The sequence below is a fragment of the Pteropus alecto genome, unplaced genomic scaffold (assembly GCF_000325575.1).
Source record: "Pteropus alecto unplaced genomic scaffold, ASM32557v1 scaffold28, whole genome shotgun sequence".
NCBI classification, from domain to species: Eukaryota; Metazoa; Chordata; class Mammalia; order Chiroptera; family Pteropodidae; genus Pteropus; species Pteropus alecto.
In genome coordinates this window covers 582,503-602,370 of record NW_006441063.1, presented here as the reverse complement: position 1 = coordinate 602,370, position 19,868 = coordinate 582,503, and the positions used below count along the sequence as shown (strand labels likewise).

The 19,868-nt window shown below is 43.3% G+C and overlaps 1 protein-coding gene and 1 pseudogene across 1 annotated transcript in view; one reads left to right on the top strand and one right to left on the bottom strand.

The window, feature by feature from the left end:
- The first annotated feature begins 12,226 nt into the window (after window positions 1–12,226).
- The window catches only part of NYX (nyctalopin), a 14,821-nt gene continuing 7,179 nt past the window's right edge, over window positions 12,227–19,868 (top strand). Inside the window, exons 1-2 of the mRNA XM_015594365.1 lie at window positions 12,227–12,366; window positions 17,082–17,254. Coding sequence (XP_015449851.1) covers window positions 12,227–12,366; window positions 17,082–17,254 — 313 coding nt within the window. The remainder of the gene's footprint in view (window positions 12,367–17,081; window positions 17,255–19,868) is intronic.
- Window positions 14,731–14,849, bottom strand: LOC112484912 (annotated as a pseudogene).

The following is a 19,868-nucleotide window of genomic DNA, read 5'->3' as shown; positions in this document are numbered from 1 at the left end:
TTAGCATGGCTTTGTGTATTATGTGTCCAGTGGCACAGACCTGAGAGGGGTTCAGCTGCAGGCCAAGTTTAGACCCAGCTTGTGCCCCTCAGAAGCCACCTGTTAAGATTCAGCAAGCAATCCACAGATGCTGTGCTTATAGTTGCCTCAAAAAGCCACACAAGCTTGTGCCCCTCAGAAGCCACCTGTTTGTGCCCCAGCTTGTGCCCCTCAGAAGCCACCTGTTAAGATTCAGCAAGCAATCCACAGATGCTGTGCTTATAGTTGCCTCAAAAAGCCACACCAGCAACTGAGGCCAGCTTCCACCAGTCTAGGCGCTGCTCGCCAAGGGGAACCTGACTAAGTGAGGACACACCTGTATGTGGCTTAGGTGGGGCTGCGAGTTAAGGGAAGCAGAGTTTCAGGGAATCCTCTGGGCAGAGTGACCTCTGTTATCCAGTTTGATGATGTCACGGCTATGGCAGCACTGCCTCCATGCACTGGGAGAGGTAGAGCTCAACAGAGGAATAAAGGATACCTCTGGCATTTTTGTACAGAGCAAGTCTTGCCTCGGCCCTCACTTCGACAACTCAGTGTCCCCTTGCAAGTCCCTGGTGCCCCTTGCACAGCCAAACCGGTGCTGGTGCTCAGAGGGAGCAGGTCCGTCACTGCGAAAGTCCGCTTGTGGACATGGTCCCTTTAAGAAGCGTCTGCAGCTATTGCTGCTATGACCTCCGTCCCACTCAGCCCCTCGGGACTGGGCAGCCTCGCGTCCTCGCCCCATCCTACCTTCTGCTGTTGCAGGGTGCTTTCTTAGATTTCTCTGTAGTTGCATGGCTTGTTCATCTAGATCCCAGGCGATTTTCCTTACTGTTTACTCCTTGTTTCTGTCACAACTTTGACTTGGTCGCCAGAGGGATAAACAGAGCCTCTATCATCTATGCCACGTTTTCCTCCCTGCATTTCTATCTTCGAATAGGCTGCTGGCAAATTTGAAAGTCATCTCTAAAAACAGTGTGTAACCTTACGTCATGAATTTTAGACATTAACCTTAGCTTCATGCTATTTTTCCTGTCCTGTTTTCCTTCCTGTCCGATTTCTTCATTTTGGTTAGAAAAAAATTGATTAGAAAAATTCTTATTGTAGATACTCAATATATTTTATTTTTGTGTTGTATGCTACTAGAATTCTTTTTTAGAATGAGATAAGTTTCAAATAAAACAAACAATATTCTTATGTATATATTCCAAGCCTGCTCAATGAATATTTCTGGAAAAATTGGCTAGGCATCTTCAAATTTGTGGCTCATCACTTGTAGACACTCACTGAGCTAGAATTATGTGGGGCCATAGCTTTGCTTGTTAATCCATGTAGGTGAAATAATACTTTAAAATCTTTATGATAATCTTTAGAGCTCTATTATTTCCACAAAGATCTTATATCCAAGGAAGCCACAGAGAACTCTTTTCCGATATGATACTCTTAAGATGACCCTTAGAGATGGTCTGGGATATCTATACAATGAAGATTTCCATGTTCAATTTAATGTTCATCTTAATGTTTGAAAAATAACACAACTGTCCTGCACTTTCACCCAACTTGGTGGCTCAAGACCATTTTTACTAGAAATCCAAGCCTCATAGTTGAGGCTTTGCCAATAGTATTGGGTCAATTGTACATTTTGCTTCCTTACTGTGGATAAAGGTATAGCAGGAGAAATATTCATTAGTTTAAGAGCCGATGGTAGCACTTTTGCTTACCATGCAGCCAATCCCTATCTACATTGCTAACAGAACCCTGATTTTGTTTGGGTAGCCATGTGCCCGGCTCCAGGGGACAAGGAGGCTTGGGTTCAACTTATAATAGCAGTCTTGTTTCCCTTCTCTAGAGACTCACTTTTCCATTTTCTTTTGTATTTAAGAGTACTCATGTCACTCATCAATACCAATAAGGTTCAAAGAGAAATCTGCTGGAAGGCTTCTGGAAAAAATTTTCTCTTGCTTGTAAGAAACAGAGAGAGGAGGAGAAGTTGGTGGCCTCCCTAGATGCACCCCCTGCTTTCTTCCTTGAATGTACATGAAGTCAGTATCTGCCTTCTTGCAACAAGCCTGAACATGAGAAGCCAACATGCAATGGTGGTGGAATGGAAGGTAGGAAAGCACCAGGGACTTCTGACATTACCTGCTCAATCAACCCTGAACCCACCTACCACAGACCTCTTATTAAGTAAACAATATATATCTTTATGTTTTAAGATTGCGGTTCTTAAAGTGTGTTCTGGGGATCTCTGGGAATCCCCAAGACCCTTTTAGAAGCCCCACAAGGAAAAAAACAATTTTCATGATGATAATAAGATGTTATTTGCCCTTTTCATCCTTATTCTCTCATGAGCATACAGTGGAGTTTCCTAGAGGTTACATGATGTTTTGATATCACAACAGACTGCAAGGCGAAGCAGATAGAGAATCCAGCTGTCTCTATTAAGTCAGACAAAAAAGAGATTTGCAAAGATGTAAAACAGTGTCATTCTCACTCATTTCTCTTGGAAAATAGAGAGCTATTTTTCATAAATATGTTCTATTTTGTTAACATGTAATGAGCTTATTATTTTCAAATTAATAAATACAAATTTAAAATTTTTCTCGGCTTTAATTTTTATACAGTAAATATTAATAGATATAACATAAACAAAGCCTTTTTGGGATCTTTTATAATTTTTAAGAGTGTAAAGGAGTTCTGAAACCAAAACAGTTTGAGAGCTGCTGATATAAGTCATTACTAGATGCATTTTTCTGTTAATTGCTGCAGAAATGGCTAATTTCGGCAAAGCATTCCTGAGTGATAACAGAATTCTTGCGGCAGAACTGTCTTTATTTAGAAAAGCAAACTCATGAGCCATTGTGATTGTAGAAAGATAACAAAGCTGGGGCCACCTGGGAATGAATGAGACAAAGAGAAAGTCAGACTTCTCAGCAGAAGAAAAGAATGAGAATTTGGGGTATTTGGGGGTGAGTCTGATAGGGAGAAGAACAAAGGAGACATGGCCCACAAAATAGCTGGAGGTGAAGCTGAGTTGGAGAGATGCCTAGGGGAAGGATCCTGGTCGGGAAAGGGGGTTGTAATGAGGGAGAGAAGAATGGCTGAGAGCTGACTACTATTCTGTCTTAAATGCGCCTCTGTGCATTTCTGTGAAGTAGCACCCCATTGCTTCTCAAATCCCCAGGAAACATTTGCTACACATTCACAGCAGCCTTGATGAATGGTGTTTTGGGGAAATTGAGGAAAAGAAGCTTTATTACATGTTAAGGTTGACATGGAGTGGACAGAAAACAAGAAGTGAAATGTGACAGAATTCTGAGCAAGCAAAAAAACAGTCACTAGGTAAAACATTCCATTCTCCTGCTCCACCCCACTATCTGGTGCTTCCCCGTAGATATTGGAAAAAGACACAGGGTTTCCCACCGCAAGGGAATTTGAGGCTATTGTATTAGAATTTCAAAGAGCTATGTTACTGTAGCTGGTGTCTCTATTACCAATGCACTCACTATCAGCTATTTTCCAGAGGCCTTCGCATTTAATGTCTGAGAAGTTGCCATCGTTCCTTTCTAGGTGCCAGGAGACAGGAATCCGGTAGCTCCTCACGCCCTGGTGAGGACCTAAAGGGCAAGTACAGGTCTCAGGGAGATCTTTTTGGAGGCAAAATGCTTTACCAAACGTGCAATCTCAGCATTTTACTGCTAAAATTTATTTATTTATTGGTGCTGCCCTCTGGGTTTTGGCAACTTATCTAAATGACCACTACTTTTCATATTCATTTACTCGGCTTACAAAGAAAAATGTTTCACTCAGATATGAAGAATCTGTACTTATTTAATATGTTTTAAAAGTTTAATGAGGAGTTATTAAGCGCTTGGAAACAGCAGCTTTCAGGATGAAAGCAGCGATCTGTGGTTATGACATCATCACTCTTAATTACTTCTTTGCAAAAATCTGCCTGAATGGAGAAGAGGTGGGTGTGTCTATGTGGGTATTTAATGTGATGATTAAAATATATTAATGATAGTTTTCACTTCTCAAGCATGGTAGATCTTAGGATCTTCTTTAAAAGTGCTTTCACAGGTTTTAATTAGCCCTTAGAACTCTGCTAGGAAAAAGTAAAACAGCCTCATTTTACAAAAGAGAAAAGTGAAACACAAGAGATGGGGCCTGTTTGGGGGAAGGATTTTAGTAGAATGAAGCTGCCTCCCTACAACTCAGAATGAGCTTAACCGTCCTCCTTTGCTTCAACCAAGAATTGACATTCACGAGTTTTAAATAAAGAGCACACATTTGTTTCATACCTTGACACAGTAGACACCTGAGACAAAACAGCACATTTTGGGGGTCCATAAGAAATTAATGCATTAATGCTTATTATAAACCACCTCTTATGGTTAGCTAAAAAAACCAAAAAAAAAAAAAATACGTCCAATGGGTCATAAAACTCAGACGTTCTTATTTTCAGTTTTGTCTTTAACCATTTTGAATTGAGTTCTAAATTATGTATAGAACTGTTCTAGATTTTTTTAAAAAAAGAAGAGACGATTGCTAATTATTTCACTTTTAATAGGTTATTTTTATTTTCAAATGAAGGAAATATAGGAAAGCTGATAAGAATGCACAGCAGTAAATGTAGAGAAAAATGAAAATTTTTTTCCCATGGAATATATCTAACTGTATATCTAAAAGAGGCCAAACAAGGGGAATACTTTTTAAAAGCTACTATGAAAAAATTTCAAACTCACAAAAAAGTAAAGAGACTCCATTTATTCATCACCCAGTTTTCAGTTATGCTCTCTCTGCTAGTTTTGTTTCAATTCACCCCGCCACTTGTTTTGTGGGAGTATTCTAAAGCAAATCCCAGACATCATATCATTTTACCATAAATATTTCTATATTTTTTCGAACTGCAGAAGAACCTTAAAAATAGAACCATAATGTCATGATCACACCCAACAGAAAACCAATTCTGTATATTATCTAATAATTAATCTATGTGTCATTTTTACTGATTGTTTTAAAATTGTCCCAAAATTGCTTTGATCAATGTTTCCTAAGTCTCGTTTACTTACCAGATTTCCCTTATTCTCCCTCCTCTCCCATTCCATTCATTTGTTGGAAAAACTGGATGATTTGCCTTGTAAAATTTTCCACAGTTCATGTATTTAACTGATTATATCTTTGGTGACTTTTAACATATCTCTCCACCCTTCGTATTTTCAAATTTCTTTAAATAGCAACTAGATCTGGAGACTTGATTAGCTTCAAGTTCTTTTTCTCTTTTGGCTTTGAGTACATCAGTGGTAGTGTTGTGTACTTTCTATTATGTCTAGTTGTGCCATTTTGAGGAAATGTTAAGAATGATCAGTAGGATCCATGATATCATTGCAATCTAGTGATTTCCTCATTCTATCACATCTGCCTTTATTACCTGTGATTCTTTTATAAAGAAAACCTTTCCCTCGTCAACTCATGTATTTAGTATTTAATTATCCTGAAACACAGTCTGTGAAGAAAAGGCAAGATAAATGCTTCTTTCCCTTTAGTTATCACCTTTCAGAATAATGCCCTAATTATCTCCAAAGTCTACTGATAAGAGTTTTTCTTTCTTAAGTGTCATTATAAACTCATGGATTGAACAAATATATTTATTTTATTTGATGTATTTCAATTCACTAGTCACTATTCATCTTGACACTTGTCCCAAATATCTTTAATGGCTTGTCTTCTGAAATAATATAATGGTTCAGGGTCGTGTTTTATTTTGCCTGCTCCAGACCTGGAAGCAGCCTTTTCTTCAAGGAGCGATGGTTCTTTTTACTAGGAAATGAAGAGAGACCTACTTTCGAGGCAATGCAAAGAGTGATGATTTCAAGAGATTCCAAGGAAGTGTATCTTTGGGCAGCAGGCAGCTTTTTTAGAGAAATGGCAGGAAGGGACCCGGGGCCAGCGCTTCATTTACAGATGAGCAAACAGGGTGTCAGCCACCATAAGAACTATGTGGCGGGGTCAGGAAGGCAGGACACTGGGAGACCCTCACCAGGGTGCGACCTTTGGCAAGTCAGGCCCTCTCCCTGGCATTCCTCCCAGCCGGACACTATGAGGCTCCAGGTGCGTGACTAACGTTTCCGGCACAGACACGCCCTGGGACTTTCCCTGGCCTCCGCCTCGCCCCGCCTAGCTGGTGAGAATGGGGTGGCGGGGGCGGGAACGGGCGAAGGAGCTGCCCCGCCCAGGCTCCTGAACCTCGGCTCCCCCTGGAGGCCTAACCCCTAGGGCGGAGCTTTGCGCCCGACTGCCTCACCTTTTCGCCCCCGGGGTGGGAGTGGGCGGGTGGATGCAAGCAGAGGCTGTAGAGGTTTCGCAAGGACACGACCTTAAGCGGAAAAAACCACTGTGTCACGGGGGTTGCCAACCGGGGTTAGCGAGCTGAACTAGTTCTCCGACGCCCGGGGAAGTGACGGTGGGTGAGGCTGGGCTGAAACGTCCAGACTTGTGACTGGCTGTCGACTGCCTCTCCATTACCACGGTGGCAAGCCCGCATACCGACTGTGTTCCGGTCTGCAGCTGGGGCGACATCACTCCACCGGGCGAAAGCGAAACGAAGGCAGTGTTTTCTCTGCTCCTCCCCTACCCGGAATTGCAGAACCGAGGCCCCTGACCCCAAGCCGATCTAACCAGCCCATACAGAGCTGGGTTTCGATTGGAAGGTCGAAAGGGAAACGACTGGGGAAGTCGAGTGGTTTGCTAAAAGAGAACAAAGGAGTTAGGTGCTTTTGGCACCGGATGGATTCAGTCAAGGTAGTTAGTTTAGTGGTGCCTGGCATCCCCCATCCTCCTTCTCATGTAGGCAGCGGCGTGGCCACAGGGATGGGGATCCTTTATGTTCCTGTCTTGCTAGGGTCCCATAAAAACCCAGGGGCTGGGAGGCTGGAGGACTGGGTCCTAGCTCCACCTCCACCTAACTGTCACCTTGGGGAGCAGGTCATTTAACTTATGTGGGCCTCAATTTCCTCACTCGAAGAATGACGATGGTATGAACTAGAATTCGTGGTCCCCAACCTTTTTGGCAGCAGAGACTGGTACTCCTGTGAGAATCTAATGCCTGATGATCTGAGGTGGAGCTGAGGTGGTGATGCTAGTGCTGGGGACTGGCTGCAAATACAGATGACGCTTTGTTCACCTGCTGCTCACCTCCTGCTGTGTGGGCCAGTTCCTAACAGGCCACAGACCAGTACTGGTCCGCGGCCTGGGGGTTGGGGACCCCTGGACTAGATTATGGAATTTGTTTCAAGTACAGTAAGGCACGAGAAGTGAAGGTGTCTGTCCTGAGATTCCTCTAGTAAGTCAGAAAAAGGCAGAGTCAGGGGCCAAGGCTGTCACTCACCCAGTCCTCTTTCTCTAGCTCTTCTATACATTCTCACAGGAGATTCATTAGCAAACATTTGTGCACCACTGGCTGTGCGCTTAACATAGGCTCGCCCTAATGTTTGTGGGATGGGGAGGAGGGAGGGCAAGAGTACACATGGTGGCCACATACCATATTCAAAATATTTAAAAGTTATAAATCAAGCTGACAAACTGTTAAATAAAATGTGTTCTATCCTCTTACCTTGTCAAAGTTACCTTCATAATGATCTGGGAGGCCAGATTCAAGTTTGGCAATTTTGTATTGGTGCTTCTTTACCAGTTCTGAGATGGAACATGATGGTGCAGAGAGTGGCCCCAGCTCAAGGCTTGTAGTGCAGCATCCCTCTCTTCCCAGCCAGGGTCCATTCCACACCATAAGGGCCCTTTTCCACACATGTCCTCACTTGCAATCAGCTGAACCTTAAGGGGGGCACAGTGGTGAGTGGCACAGTCTACCCTCAGGAGGGTGGACTAAGAAAAGAAGGTTCAGAATCTGTTGAGCAGGGAGTTCTGAGGTCCCAGGTACCCAGAAACTGGGTGGAGATGTTCCTTGGCCCCATGACTCCTTGTCCTCCATCTTGCCCACTGTGTGGTGGTAGTGGCCAGGTGTTTGTGGGAGTGTGCACTTGGGTCAAGTACAGCCCTGGCCCATCCAAACACTATCAATGGCAAGGCTGATGCCTGCAGGTGAGGAGGAAGGGCGTCTGGAAGGGGCTTATTTCTTAAAAAAGGTAGCACTTGTACTGAGTCCACTGGGAAGGGTGGGCTTTCAGCAGGTGAAGTGGAGAAAGAAAGGAGCAAAGGCCAGGAGACCAGTCATCCAGGGTCAGAGTGTCTATAAATTGTGATCAGAGTGCAGAAAGGCTGGAGGCTAATATGTGTCCTCTGAATAACAGCTAAAGTCTCCAGTATTGCTACACAATGTAGAGTGGTGCCACCAGCTGTGGAGCTGGTGAGGGGCAGCCTCATGTATCAGAGCAGGATGAGACCCTACAGCCCATCCCAGGGCAGCTCTACGTTGGGCAAAAGGCCCAACGCCCCTCCCATACCATGTGTCCTTGGTCATCAGCACTTCTTTACCAACTCTAAACTGAGGACGCTTAGTTACTTCCAGCTTTCAGAAGGAATTTTGCCATTTGATTTGCGGAGAGAGATGACTCTGGAAAAAAGTTTTCTTTAGAGATTGGTGAGTGCATCAGCCTAGGCACACCAAGGCCAGCATGGCCAGGACAGCCAGGATGTAGCAGGTTTCCATGGATACCCAGGAGCTTGGTCTCAGCAGAACAGAGGGCCAGACCCTGCAGCCAGACCTGGTGGATCTGCTGGGGTCAGAAAAATGTGGGGACATCTGAACTGCTGCCATTACCTTGAGCAGATCCCCTCCACCACTCCCCTAAATTGGGGCTTTCTGAACTTTCTTGGGTGTAGGAATCTTGTTTAAATGCAAATGTTGATTTCAGAGGTTTAGGGTAGGGGTGGAGGTGCTGATATTTCAAATTTGTAACCTAGAAAGAAGTTTTCTTTAGGAATCAGTCAGAGCATTGCATCTTTTATGCCAGGTAGCCAGAGGCTGCTGGAAAATGAAAAACTCTCATCTCTGGGAGCGGCCCTCTACTGAGGGCAGGAGTTGGTGGATTAATGCTCCAGCTCCCTACCCTGAAGTTGAAGTATTTCTGAGATGTATGCTCTATACTGTCGCCCAGAGTTCACCACAGATTAGATTTTACGTGCCTGTTGTGCCAACTTGCTTGATAACACCATTGATTACTACCTTCCCTGCTGGTGCTTTCTGCAATCACCTCCCAAATCAAGTACTTCCATTCATATCCTTGTCTCTGAATCTGTTTCTGGGGGGAACCTGAACGAAGCGTAAGAACATTTCATGTTGCAGTTGTACCCAAGGTTCCTCATCTGTAAATAAAGATGTCGAAGGAAGTGATTGCAGAGTTTGCCACATCTGCCTTGTATCAGACAAAATGGCACCTGGCTTTGTTTCACTTGGTGCCAGGCTGAATCTGCCTGCGCCCTCTGCACTTACAGAATGGTCTTGTCTCTTGTGGTGTGCGTACATGTGTGCAACCAGGAGGAGTCAGGCAGAGAAATAGAAGGAATCTGGTTTAGTATTCAAGTCCCCTCCACAAGCTCCCTTAGAAGACTGCTGAATGTTTGAAATCCTGAACTTGGAAGGAAGAATTCTGTCTTCTCCTTTTATTAAAGGCCCCTTGCCGAGTTCCTGCTGGCTATCCCCCACCAATGCAACAGCAATTACAAAGAAACACTAGGAAGCTTTTCTAGAAGGCCAAAGTGCTGCAAAGGCCAAATATTGCATCCTGGGCCACCTTTATTTCACGTGCTCACTTAGCACAGCCCTCCTCCCCTTCCCTACCCTTTTTTTATCAGCTGCCAACTGCATTGTGACAGAGAGCCAGTCTGAGTGCAAACTACCCTCCTCCCCAGCCCTTGAGTGGCTGGGGGGTCACGCTATCTTGATCTTTGGATAACAGGATCCTATCTGAAGTTTCTCCTTGGGGGCATTTCAGTCAATTGCACTTCTTGTGACAACTTGTCCCCCCTTGCTTTTTTCCCCCTTGGGAAAAGTTTTTGATTCCAAGGCTGCTTGTCCCCCAGTTGGAGTCACCAGGTGGATGGGCCTCTTCTTGTTTCCCTTGAGAGTCTCTGATTGTTCCTTACTTTCCACTCAAGAGAAATGTCCGATTTCACAGGCAGAGATGGTCTTCCTCAGGAATGTCCTTGGCCCAGAGCAACTGAAAGCAAAGGCAACTCTAGAAGCTGCGAACGAGGGTTGAAGTTGCAGACAGGTTGCTTGCACAGCCGCGTTTCAGCCTCTGGCCTGCTGCTGGGGGAGTAGAGGTTTCCTTGGGCCAAGGTTTGCGATGAAGACTTCAAAGACACCTTCAATACTATTGGTCACAAGGGGAGTGTTGCCCACTGCTCCCCGCTAGGTAGGGCAAGCCCACCCCTGGGGACAGCAACTTCATTTGGGGGGCTTCCTCTATCCACATTCCTACCCCATCTTCCATATGGTTTTCTTCCCAGCAGAGGTTATGACCAGTTTAGCCATACTTTGGCTTTCAAGGTCCAAATGGGAGAAAACAAAAATTACCCAGGTTACAGCAGCCTCAGATGCTTAGATTCATACCCAGAGTCCTTGTTGAAGGGACTCCAGGCCTCTGCCCATCAGCCTAGGTACACCAAGGCCAGCGTAGCCAGGATAGCCAGGACGTAGCAGGTTTCCATCGATACCTGGGAGCTTGGTCTCAGCAGAACAGAGAGCCAGACCCTGCAGCCAGACCTGATGGATCTGCTGGCACCAGAAAAATATGGAGACACCTGAACTGCCGCCATTACCTTGAGCATATCCCCTCCACTGCTCCCCTAAATTGGGGCTTTCTGAACTTTCCTGAGTGTAGGAATCTTGTTCAAATGCAGATGTTGATTCCAGAGGTCTAGGGTGGGGATGGGGGGTACTGATATTTCAAATTCCTAACTAGCTCCCCATACTACCGCTGCTGGTCAAGGGCCACACTCTGAGTAGTGAGGGCCTGAGTCCTGATGGATTTGAGAAAGCCCAGCCAGATTCTAAAAATGGCCCATGGACTTGTTGCCTTGGGTGGTGGCCAGCACAACCTCAACTCCAAAGCTGAGACTCTAGCCTGATTGTCGTGAAGGGCCTTCTTTCCAGTCTGGTTTTGGATCATCCATCATCAACCACTCCAAAGAAAGTAAATCAGCAGCCTGCATTTTGGGAAAACATTATTTTAAGCTGTCCTGTCCTTTTCCACCTCTCCAAGTTATATAACATGTCCTTGTTGAAAATGCTGATAATGCTATTTGGGTGGCAGGAAGCCAATTTTTGGCTGCATATTGGTTGGGGCTGGGGCTGGGGTCAGGGCAGGAGGTGGGATCTGTAAAGGTTTTAAGAAGAGAAAGGGGCCTGGCAGATGGAGAGGCCAAAGCCTGGGGATAAAGCCGATTGGTGTGTCAGCAAAATCTGTCACTGGCTTTGGTGATTCAAAAGGCAGACACATTCTTTCATCTCTGGTAATCCTCATCCGATACAGGATTTTTCTGCCATTAAATCTGGAGAAAGAAAAATAAGCGCTCGAACCTGCACAAGCAACTCTTTGCCCCCTGCTCACCATCCCCCACCTTACTTTTTTGTTGGATGATTTAGCGTCTGTGGCTGCCTGACTTTGGAGATGACTGGGTTGGGGGAGCTAAAGGGCACCTCAGAGGAGGAATGGGACCGAGCAGACCCCCAGGACGGTAAGCAACATTTGGGAACTATTCATTAAGGTTTCTCTGACGAGATTTCTTGTCTGTCCATTTTCTTGCTGGGTTGTTGGTAAGTCCATCTGGGTTGCTGTCAAAGTTTTAGTCTGATGAAGCATTTCCAAATAGATCCAAGCTGTCAGTTTGCGGGGAGCTTCTGACTGACCGTTGTTACTGGTTTTCTTAATTTAAACCCAACTCCAAGATTGATGAAGAGAAGTGAGTGTGAAAAAGAGGGAAAAAGCAGGGCAGTCTGGAGGAAGTATGGAGGTGTGAGGAGGGGACTGAGTGTCCTGGTTCTCCAGGGACTGCTCTTGGGCACCTAGTGACCTGTGTTCTCTCCCCTCTGGTAGGGATCTCACAGCTGGGTGGTTCTAAGCCACTAGATTCGTGAAAGGTCACGGAATGCTGGTCCTGTTGCTGCATGGTGAGTTACAAGGCCCCCTCCTTCTGTCTCCTAGCAGTCAGTTGCCAGTAGCTGCAGGGGTTGGGAAGTCCAGAGAAGATGCTAGAAGATACTTGGAAACCCAAGGAGCATGGTCTTCAAGTGGCTTCCATGAAAGCTGTACCTGGACACTCGTTCTTTGGATTAGGTTTCACTGAATGTGTGATCGTGGGGGAGAGAATGGAGAATGAGAGAAAAAAGTAGGTGATGGGGTTTTTCATTTATTTTAAAAACAGAACTCCTGGGCCAAATATATGAAAAAATCATTTTGGTGATTTTTAAATTCTAATTTCAGTTATGAATTCATTGGTGTAATCACCAAAAACTACAGTGGTTTTCTAGTCACATTATTTTAAGCTCACTTACTTTAAAAAAAAAATCCCTTAAAGAAATTATATTCCTAAAGAAGAAGAAAACATGAAAACTATCTTGTTGGAATTGTGTGATTATGGATGTTGAAAAATTTTTTCCTAAGTTTTGTTCTTGTTGTTCTAAGGGTTTTAATATAACACAAAGACTCATCACAAATTTTTCCCACAGCTCTACAGTCCTAGATGCTCAAATCTAACTGAGATAGCCCAAGGAAAAAAAATCCCTTAAGTTCTACAGTAAATGATTCTAAACAAGCAACCTGTTTTTCTGACCCTCCGGTGAATGTAATTATTTGAATTTTTAACTACCAATGTAATAGACCTTTGTCTGCAATGCTGACAGAGAAAAATCTACCAGATAATTCTAAAATGGTACTGTTAGAATTTTCTTACTCTTTATTCTACCTTTTCGAAAAGGAGAACTTGCTCTATTCAATGAAACAACGGGTACACACTGTACCTTCAATACACTCAGGGGATATTATGAGAGATATGATTGCATAGACTTTGTCTTTGAGAAAGTTATATTCTTCTATGGGAGACCAAACAAATAAATGAGAAAAAAATTGAAACAAGGAGCAGGGAACACCATGATAAATAGGACATGAGTGCCTACCTCGAGGAGCTTGCAAAGGACAGAGGTTGACATTTATATAATTACAAACAGCCAGCTCTTTGTCATTTCCCCTACCTAGAACTGATATGAAGTTTGATTGACTCATTGGTCCAGAATGTTTGCTTCCAAGAACCAGTATTATTTTAAATGTCCACCAAAAGCTCTCCCATTCCTTACAGAATGCAGACAGTATTCATAGCCTGCTTGCTGCAAAACAGGAACTGTCCCTGCTGCAGGAACCCAAAATACATCCAGACTTCTTGTGACAAGTTGGAGAGCTTAGTGGTGACATCATTTGCTAACAATAGATGCACTTAAAATTAATGACCATCTCCATATCCCCTGGCACTTGAATTTAAAACACACTCAGCAGCACAGACAATATTCCTTTGACTACGAGTCACAAATATTACTGACGACATGTTCTCCAGAAGCAGGCAGAGCTAGAGCTTTCTCTACCTCAACTAGAGAAAAATGACTAAGTGAGCCCTACAAAGAGAATCAGAAGTGGCTCACAGCAGAGTAAATCTGGAGCAAAATGGAAAAAGAAGTTCTCTGGACAGGAGGTCTCCTGGCCTCAACTCTCATCCTTCCCCCATGTCCACCTCTTCAGGGCCATCTTTATGTTTCTCACAGAATAATGTCTCAATTCCTTAACTTGCTTTATAGGGTCCTTCACCAGTGGCTTGCTCTAAACTGTGAGTCTTTAAAAAGGGCAAGGGTTTATGTTTTATTCACCTCATAGTTTCTAGAGTCTGAGACATATTAGCTGCTTAATAAGGATTTGGTTGTTGAATGGGTAAAGCCACCCAGATTAGAACTGTTACAATAACTGATAAAAGCCTTGCATACAGAATATAAATGAGAATATATATGAGAATACATAAATAATATATATATTTTAAAACTCTTAAAACCCAACAATAAGATTACCTAATTTTTAAAACCAGACAAATTCGAAAAGCTATTTCATCAAAGAAGATATCCAAGTGCCTAATAAGCACATGACAAGATGCTCAACATCATTAGTCATTAGGGAAATGCAAATGAAAACCACAATGAGATGCCACTGCTCACCCACTAAGATGGATAGAATCAAAAAGGCAGACAGTAGCAAGTGTTGGTGAGGATGTGGAGCAACTGGGACTCTCACATGCTGCTGGCGGGAATGCAAAATGTCCAGCCACTTTGGAAAACATTTTCTTCTAAAGTTCAACATTTACTTACCATTTAACCCAGCAATCCCACTCCTAAATGAGAAATGAAAACACATGTCCACAGAAAGACTTGCACACAGGTCCTTACATCAGCTTTAGTCATAATAGGTGAAAACTGGAAACAATCCAAATGCCCATCAACAGGTGACTGAATATACAAATCGAGCTGTATTAGTACAATGGAATGCTGCTCAGCAATAAAAAGAAACAATCAACTGATATTCGGAACAATATAGATGAATTATGTTCAGTCAACATAATGTTGACTGAAAGAACCATTTGCTTCCATTTATTTATTTATTTATTTATTTATTTATTTATTTATTTATTTATTTATTGTTTTTTTTAAAATTTATTTTATGCCCACAGCACCTGGTATTCCTAGGTGGTCTCCCATCCAAGTACTAACCAGGCCTAATCCTGCTTAGCTTCTGAGATCAGACGGGATCGGACATGTTCAGGGTAGCATGGCTGTAGACCCATTTGCTTCTATTTATATGAAGTTCTAGAACAGACAGAACTAATCTATAGCTCAGAAAGCAGATCAGTTGGTTGCCCGGAGCCAAGGATGGGAAGGGGACAACTATCAAAGGGACCTGAGGAAACTTACTAGGTGGTAAAAATGTTATAAATTGGGATTGGGGTGGTGGTTACATGGATATATACATTTGTTATACTGATGGAACTGTACACTTCAAATGGGTACATTTTACTGTAAGCAAATTATGTGTCAATCAACTTGATTTAAAAGGAAAAAGGAAAGCTGTGGAGAGAGAGCAGCTGCACCCTAGGAAGAACAAATCCCTCATTACTGAGAGTCAGGCACTGTGGAATGTTGGGTAGTGTGTATGTGTGATTCATTGATGTCATCATATAAATCAGTGGTTCCTTTTGATTGCCATATAGTCTTCCCTCGTATGATTGTACTCATTTGTTTATTCGTTCTCCTATTGCTGAGCAAGTAAGTTGTTTCTAGTTTGGGGGCAATCATCAATATTTAGGCCCCAAAGTCTTTCTGGGGCCTAGTGTTCTACTCCGCAGATGAGACAGCTCTCCACCTCAAGATCCGCAGGAACTTCGAGGCCGTTAGCAGATCACCCTTCTGGAGACAGACTGCCTTTTCTCTCCCCCATGACTCACATTAGCCAGCAAACCTAGAGTATGAATCCATGATGCTTTCTTTTCTGTCACAAAAGGTGTGAGAAACAGGTTCTGGGGTCACTGTGAGGTCAGAGGCCATAGGAGGGCCTCCCCTGCTGCATTTCAGTTTTCCCCAGCCCATTTTGTTTTGAAAATCCAGCACTGGGTCTTGGCCTATGGAGCAATCGGGGTAGAATTTGCCAGAAGTGGGAGAGGAATGACTTCTAGAGCCAAAGGGGCTGAATAGATTTTGCTGAAACAGAAAATTGACCATATTTTCCCTTGCTATTTTGGTTTCATGAGGTACAAGTTCTTTGAAAACAATGAGAATGAAGAAACACTTCAAACTCAATTTGTGGTTGGAAACTCCATGAGTAACTCTTCTAGTAAACCTCAAGGGAGAAAAGCACATATTCGAAAAGCTGAGGGCTTATGAAGGAGAAATTCCTCAGCTGGTCTGCATTAAGACATCATTCTGTGTGGTGTGTGAGCCCAGCCGTCGCTACCTCTCTGCAGCTCAGGGTTGGGGTGCGAGGGGGTGCTGGCCAGGACACCGACCAGAACACAAAAGCAGGGACTCATTTCTGTTGTTTGCCCGAATTCAGGGACACCTTGTAAAAAAATTTTTTTTTATTGAAGTAAAATTCACAGAAAATGAACCATTAACTATTTTAAAGTGTACAATTCAGCAACATTCGGTATACTTACAATGTTGTACAACCATCACCTCTATCTAGTTCCAAGATATTTTTATCAATGTGAAAAGAAATCCTATACCTATTTAGCAGTCATACCTCAGTCTTCCCTAATCCACTAATCTACTTTCTGTCTATGGATTTGCCTCTGTGGACATTTCATATAAATGGAATCACGCAATATGTATTTTTGGATGTCTGGCTGGCTGCTTACAGCTAGCATAATGTTTTTGAGGTCCAACCATGTAGTAGCATGTGTCAGCATTTCATTTTTTTTTTATGGCAGAATAATATTCCACTGTGTATACACCATATTTTGTTTATCCATTCATTTGTTGATAAACATCTGTTGTCTGCATAGTTGGGCTATTGTGAATAATGTTGCTATGAACATTCGTGTACAGGTATTTGTTAGAATACCTTCTTTCAGGTCCTTTGGGTATATATGTAGGAGTGGTGTTGCTTTGGCATATGGTAACTCTATCTTACACCTTATAACATTTTATATCACACAGATGAATTCCATGTTTATAAAGTCGGTCCACCTAAACCCTTGTTTTTTTGACTTGGGCTGTATATTGGAATCACCTATGAAGCTTTAGCTGGACCAATGCCTTGTTCTACCTCTGAAGATTCTGATGTAATTGGTATGGTGTATGGCCTGGAAATTGTAAGCTGTGGGTGAGTTAAAAGTTCCTCAGGTGATTCTAATGTGCAGCCCAGGGAGAGAACTATTTTAGACTCTTCCTTGAAGTCTACTTATAGTAATAACTTCAATATTCTGACATTTGATGCCTTGCTTTCCCCTCTGAGGCAGATTTCCACATAGTCCTTGAAGTACTGGTCTTTTGGTGAGATTGAATCTTGTGACAACAGTGGCTCATGGAGTCTGCCCCGAGCTTTGCCCAATGCTTTCACAGCTGTTTCAAGCATTCCAACTTATCTCTTCCTCATAATTGTCCGCCTGTTACAGATGAGGAAACAGATGCAGAAAGGTTGCCTGAGGTTAAAGAAAAACCAAACCAAAACAAACCAAAACAAAAAAAGCGGTATGCGAGAGCAAGGATGAAAGGCGGTGTCATCAGAGTTTATGAGAGAACTAGAGTGAGAGGCCACACCCTCAGGATGAATGTTTCCAGACTGAATGCTCTGGAAAGCCCCACATATGAATCCTGAACTATGACAGAGGCTGGCTGAGCCGGGGCCAGTGCTGCTGAGTTTCTCATCTTTCCCTCCCTACCTCAGACTGGGAATGAAAGCACTGAAGCCTTTTCAGATTTCCATATGGATCCTTCCCAAAAGTACTAGTGTGAGAAGAGAAATTACTAAGCAACTGCCAATGCGTTTGACCTTCTCCTCTCACAAACTGTGATCTTTATTTTAATTTGGTAGATGTTTTTCTGGCCAAATATTCCTGTGGAACTCAACTCTGGACAGCTTGCGAGATTTGTTTTTGGAATGATCATTGTTTATTCCAGGAGAGGCCACTTTTCATTTGGATTTGGGAAAATCAGGGATGGCCTAAATAATTTTTAATTCAATTTTCTCTATTTCCTGGCAATGAGTGATAAGGAGCTTACTTTTGGGTGAGGGGCACAGCCTGGCTCCAAATTTGAGTCGTTTTCTCTTTCAAGGCGAAGAGTTCACATGGTTCTTTGGGGAAAGGGGCAAGGCCCAGAAAGAGATGATATTTGAGAGATTAAGGGAAACTGTCTTACTCAGGATGTTGCTCAGGGATCTTGTTGCGAACCGTAGAACTCACTAGAGGTCTTTGAAGCCAAGAAGGGATTTATTCAGGGATGTCAGGTGTTCCTTGGCCTCCAGATTGGAGGCCCACCGCCTAAAGCAATGCCTAAACCAGATAGTGGGGTAGTTCCAGCAAAGATCCCGTGGCCACCACCACTGGCGATATACCTTGAAGCTCATGGGAATCGTGCTGGGTGCTGGGTGCCAGAAATTTCACCGTGGGTGCCTAAAAGCCAGATGCCTGTGCCACCATCCTGGCCAGAAAATGGTTTCTGCCTGGCACCTACTTCTGAATCCAAGTCTCTCTGGGTGTGTGTGCTCTACAAAGCTAGGTCATATGCTTTGGCCCTAACTGCAAGGGAAGTTGGGAAAGAGAGTTTTTGGTTTCAGTCTTGTGGAGGCAGGACTTATAATGTAGGAAATTCCCTAAATGTAGAAAGAGTGCTTAAAGGGTGCCAGGGAGCCAGAAACAGTGTTAAATGTCCACTACTATCAGAGGTGGCTTGGTTGCAAGGAACAGAAGTCCACTCATCCATGCAGATGGTTTGAGGGGGTTTCTGAAATGGAAACAGGAAAATGTCAGAGAAACAGCTATAGCAGGCCCGTATGGGAACTACAGAGCTGGCCAGCAGCTTCTCACTCTCCCTGATCTCCATCTCTGTGATTCTCACGTTGGATGTAGTCATCTCTCTGCACACCAGGTTCCTCACCTTGTCCTTGGCTCCTGCTTTCCATGTGGCTTTGGTACAAATCCCAGCCCCAATGCCATACAGTTTGGTGCCCACACTATTTCACTGTCTGGTCCATGTCCACGAGGAGGGAATGAATCTGATTGACTCTGCTTAGGTCAAATGTTCACCTGCAGCCCAAACAGCTATGGCTGGGAGGAGGTGGTAGAGTCACGTGGGTTTCTAAGTAGGATGTTTTTCTTAGATGCATGCTTGGCGATAGCTGCTGTACAGTCATGGAAAATGAGAGCCAGGAGGGCCCCGAAAGGTCAGGAAGTGTATGCCCTTCAGTTTACAGTTAAAGAAGTGGAAGCTCAGAAAGGCTAAGTGTTAAATGTCTAACCATTATGCTGTACACCTGAAACTAATATAAAATAATATTGAATATTAACTCTAACTGAAGAATAAAAACTAAAAGAAAGAAAGGCTAGGTGTGTGGGATGGAGGATAGTATAGTATAGCATAGTGGCAAGACAAAGAACAAAGGTTGGTGTCACTTAACCACCCTGAACCCGTTTCCTCTTTTGTGAGAAGGGAATAATGCTTCGCAGTATTGTCATATTAAATGAAATAACGTATATAGCAAGCTTAGCCCTCAGCAAACACTAATTAAAAGTTGGTTGTTATAAGAGCAAAAGAAACCTATGAAATTTGATTAATTTGAGTAGTGTTATACATGCTCATATCACCCAGATAACATTCCTAAACTATGTCCTGTAGATATTTGCTGTCTTTTGCAATGCAGTCCATCTGGAAGCCTTGTTCTGTTGAGTTCCCAGAGCCACTGCCAGCAGGTCTGTTCTAGGACTGCATTTAACTGTAAATTGTATAGTATGTACTCTTTTATGTCAGGTGTCTTTGCTCAACATAATATTTTTGTTGACTGTATCAGTAGTTTGTTTCTTTTGCTTGCTGAGCAGTATTCTGTTATATAAATGTAATTCTCTGCTGTACTGGTGGGTAATTTGCAGTGCTTATCTGTTATGAATAAGCCACTATGAACATTCTTGTACAGTCTTTATGCGAACATTGTTTTTCATTTCTCGCGATTGAATGCCTAGGAGTGAAATTGCCGAGTCATGAGGTGCACATATGTTTAGCTTTAATAGACACTGCCAACGTTTTCCAAAGTTATTGAGATATTTTCCACTCTCACCGATAATCCAATTATTCTATATTCACCAACACT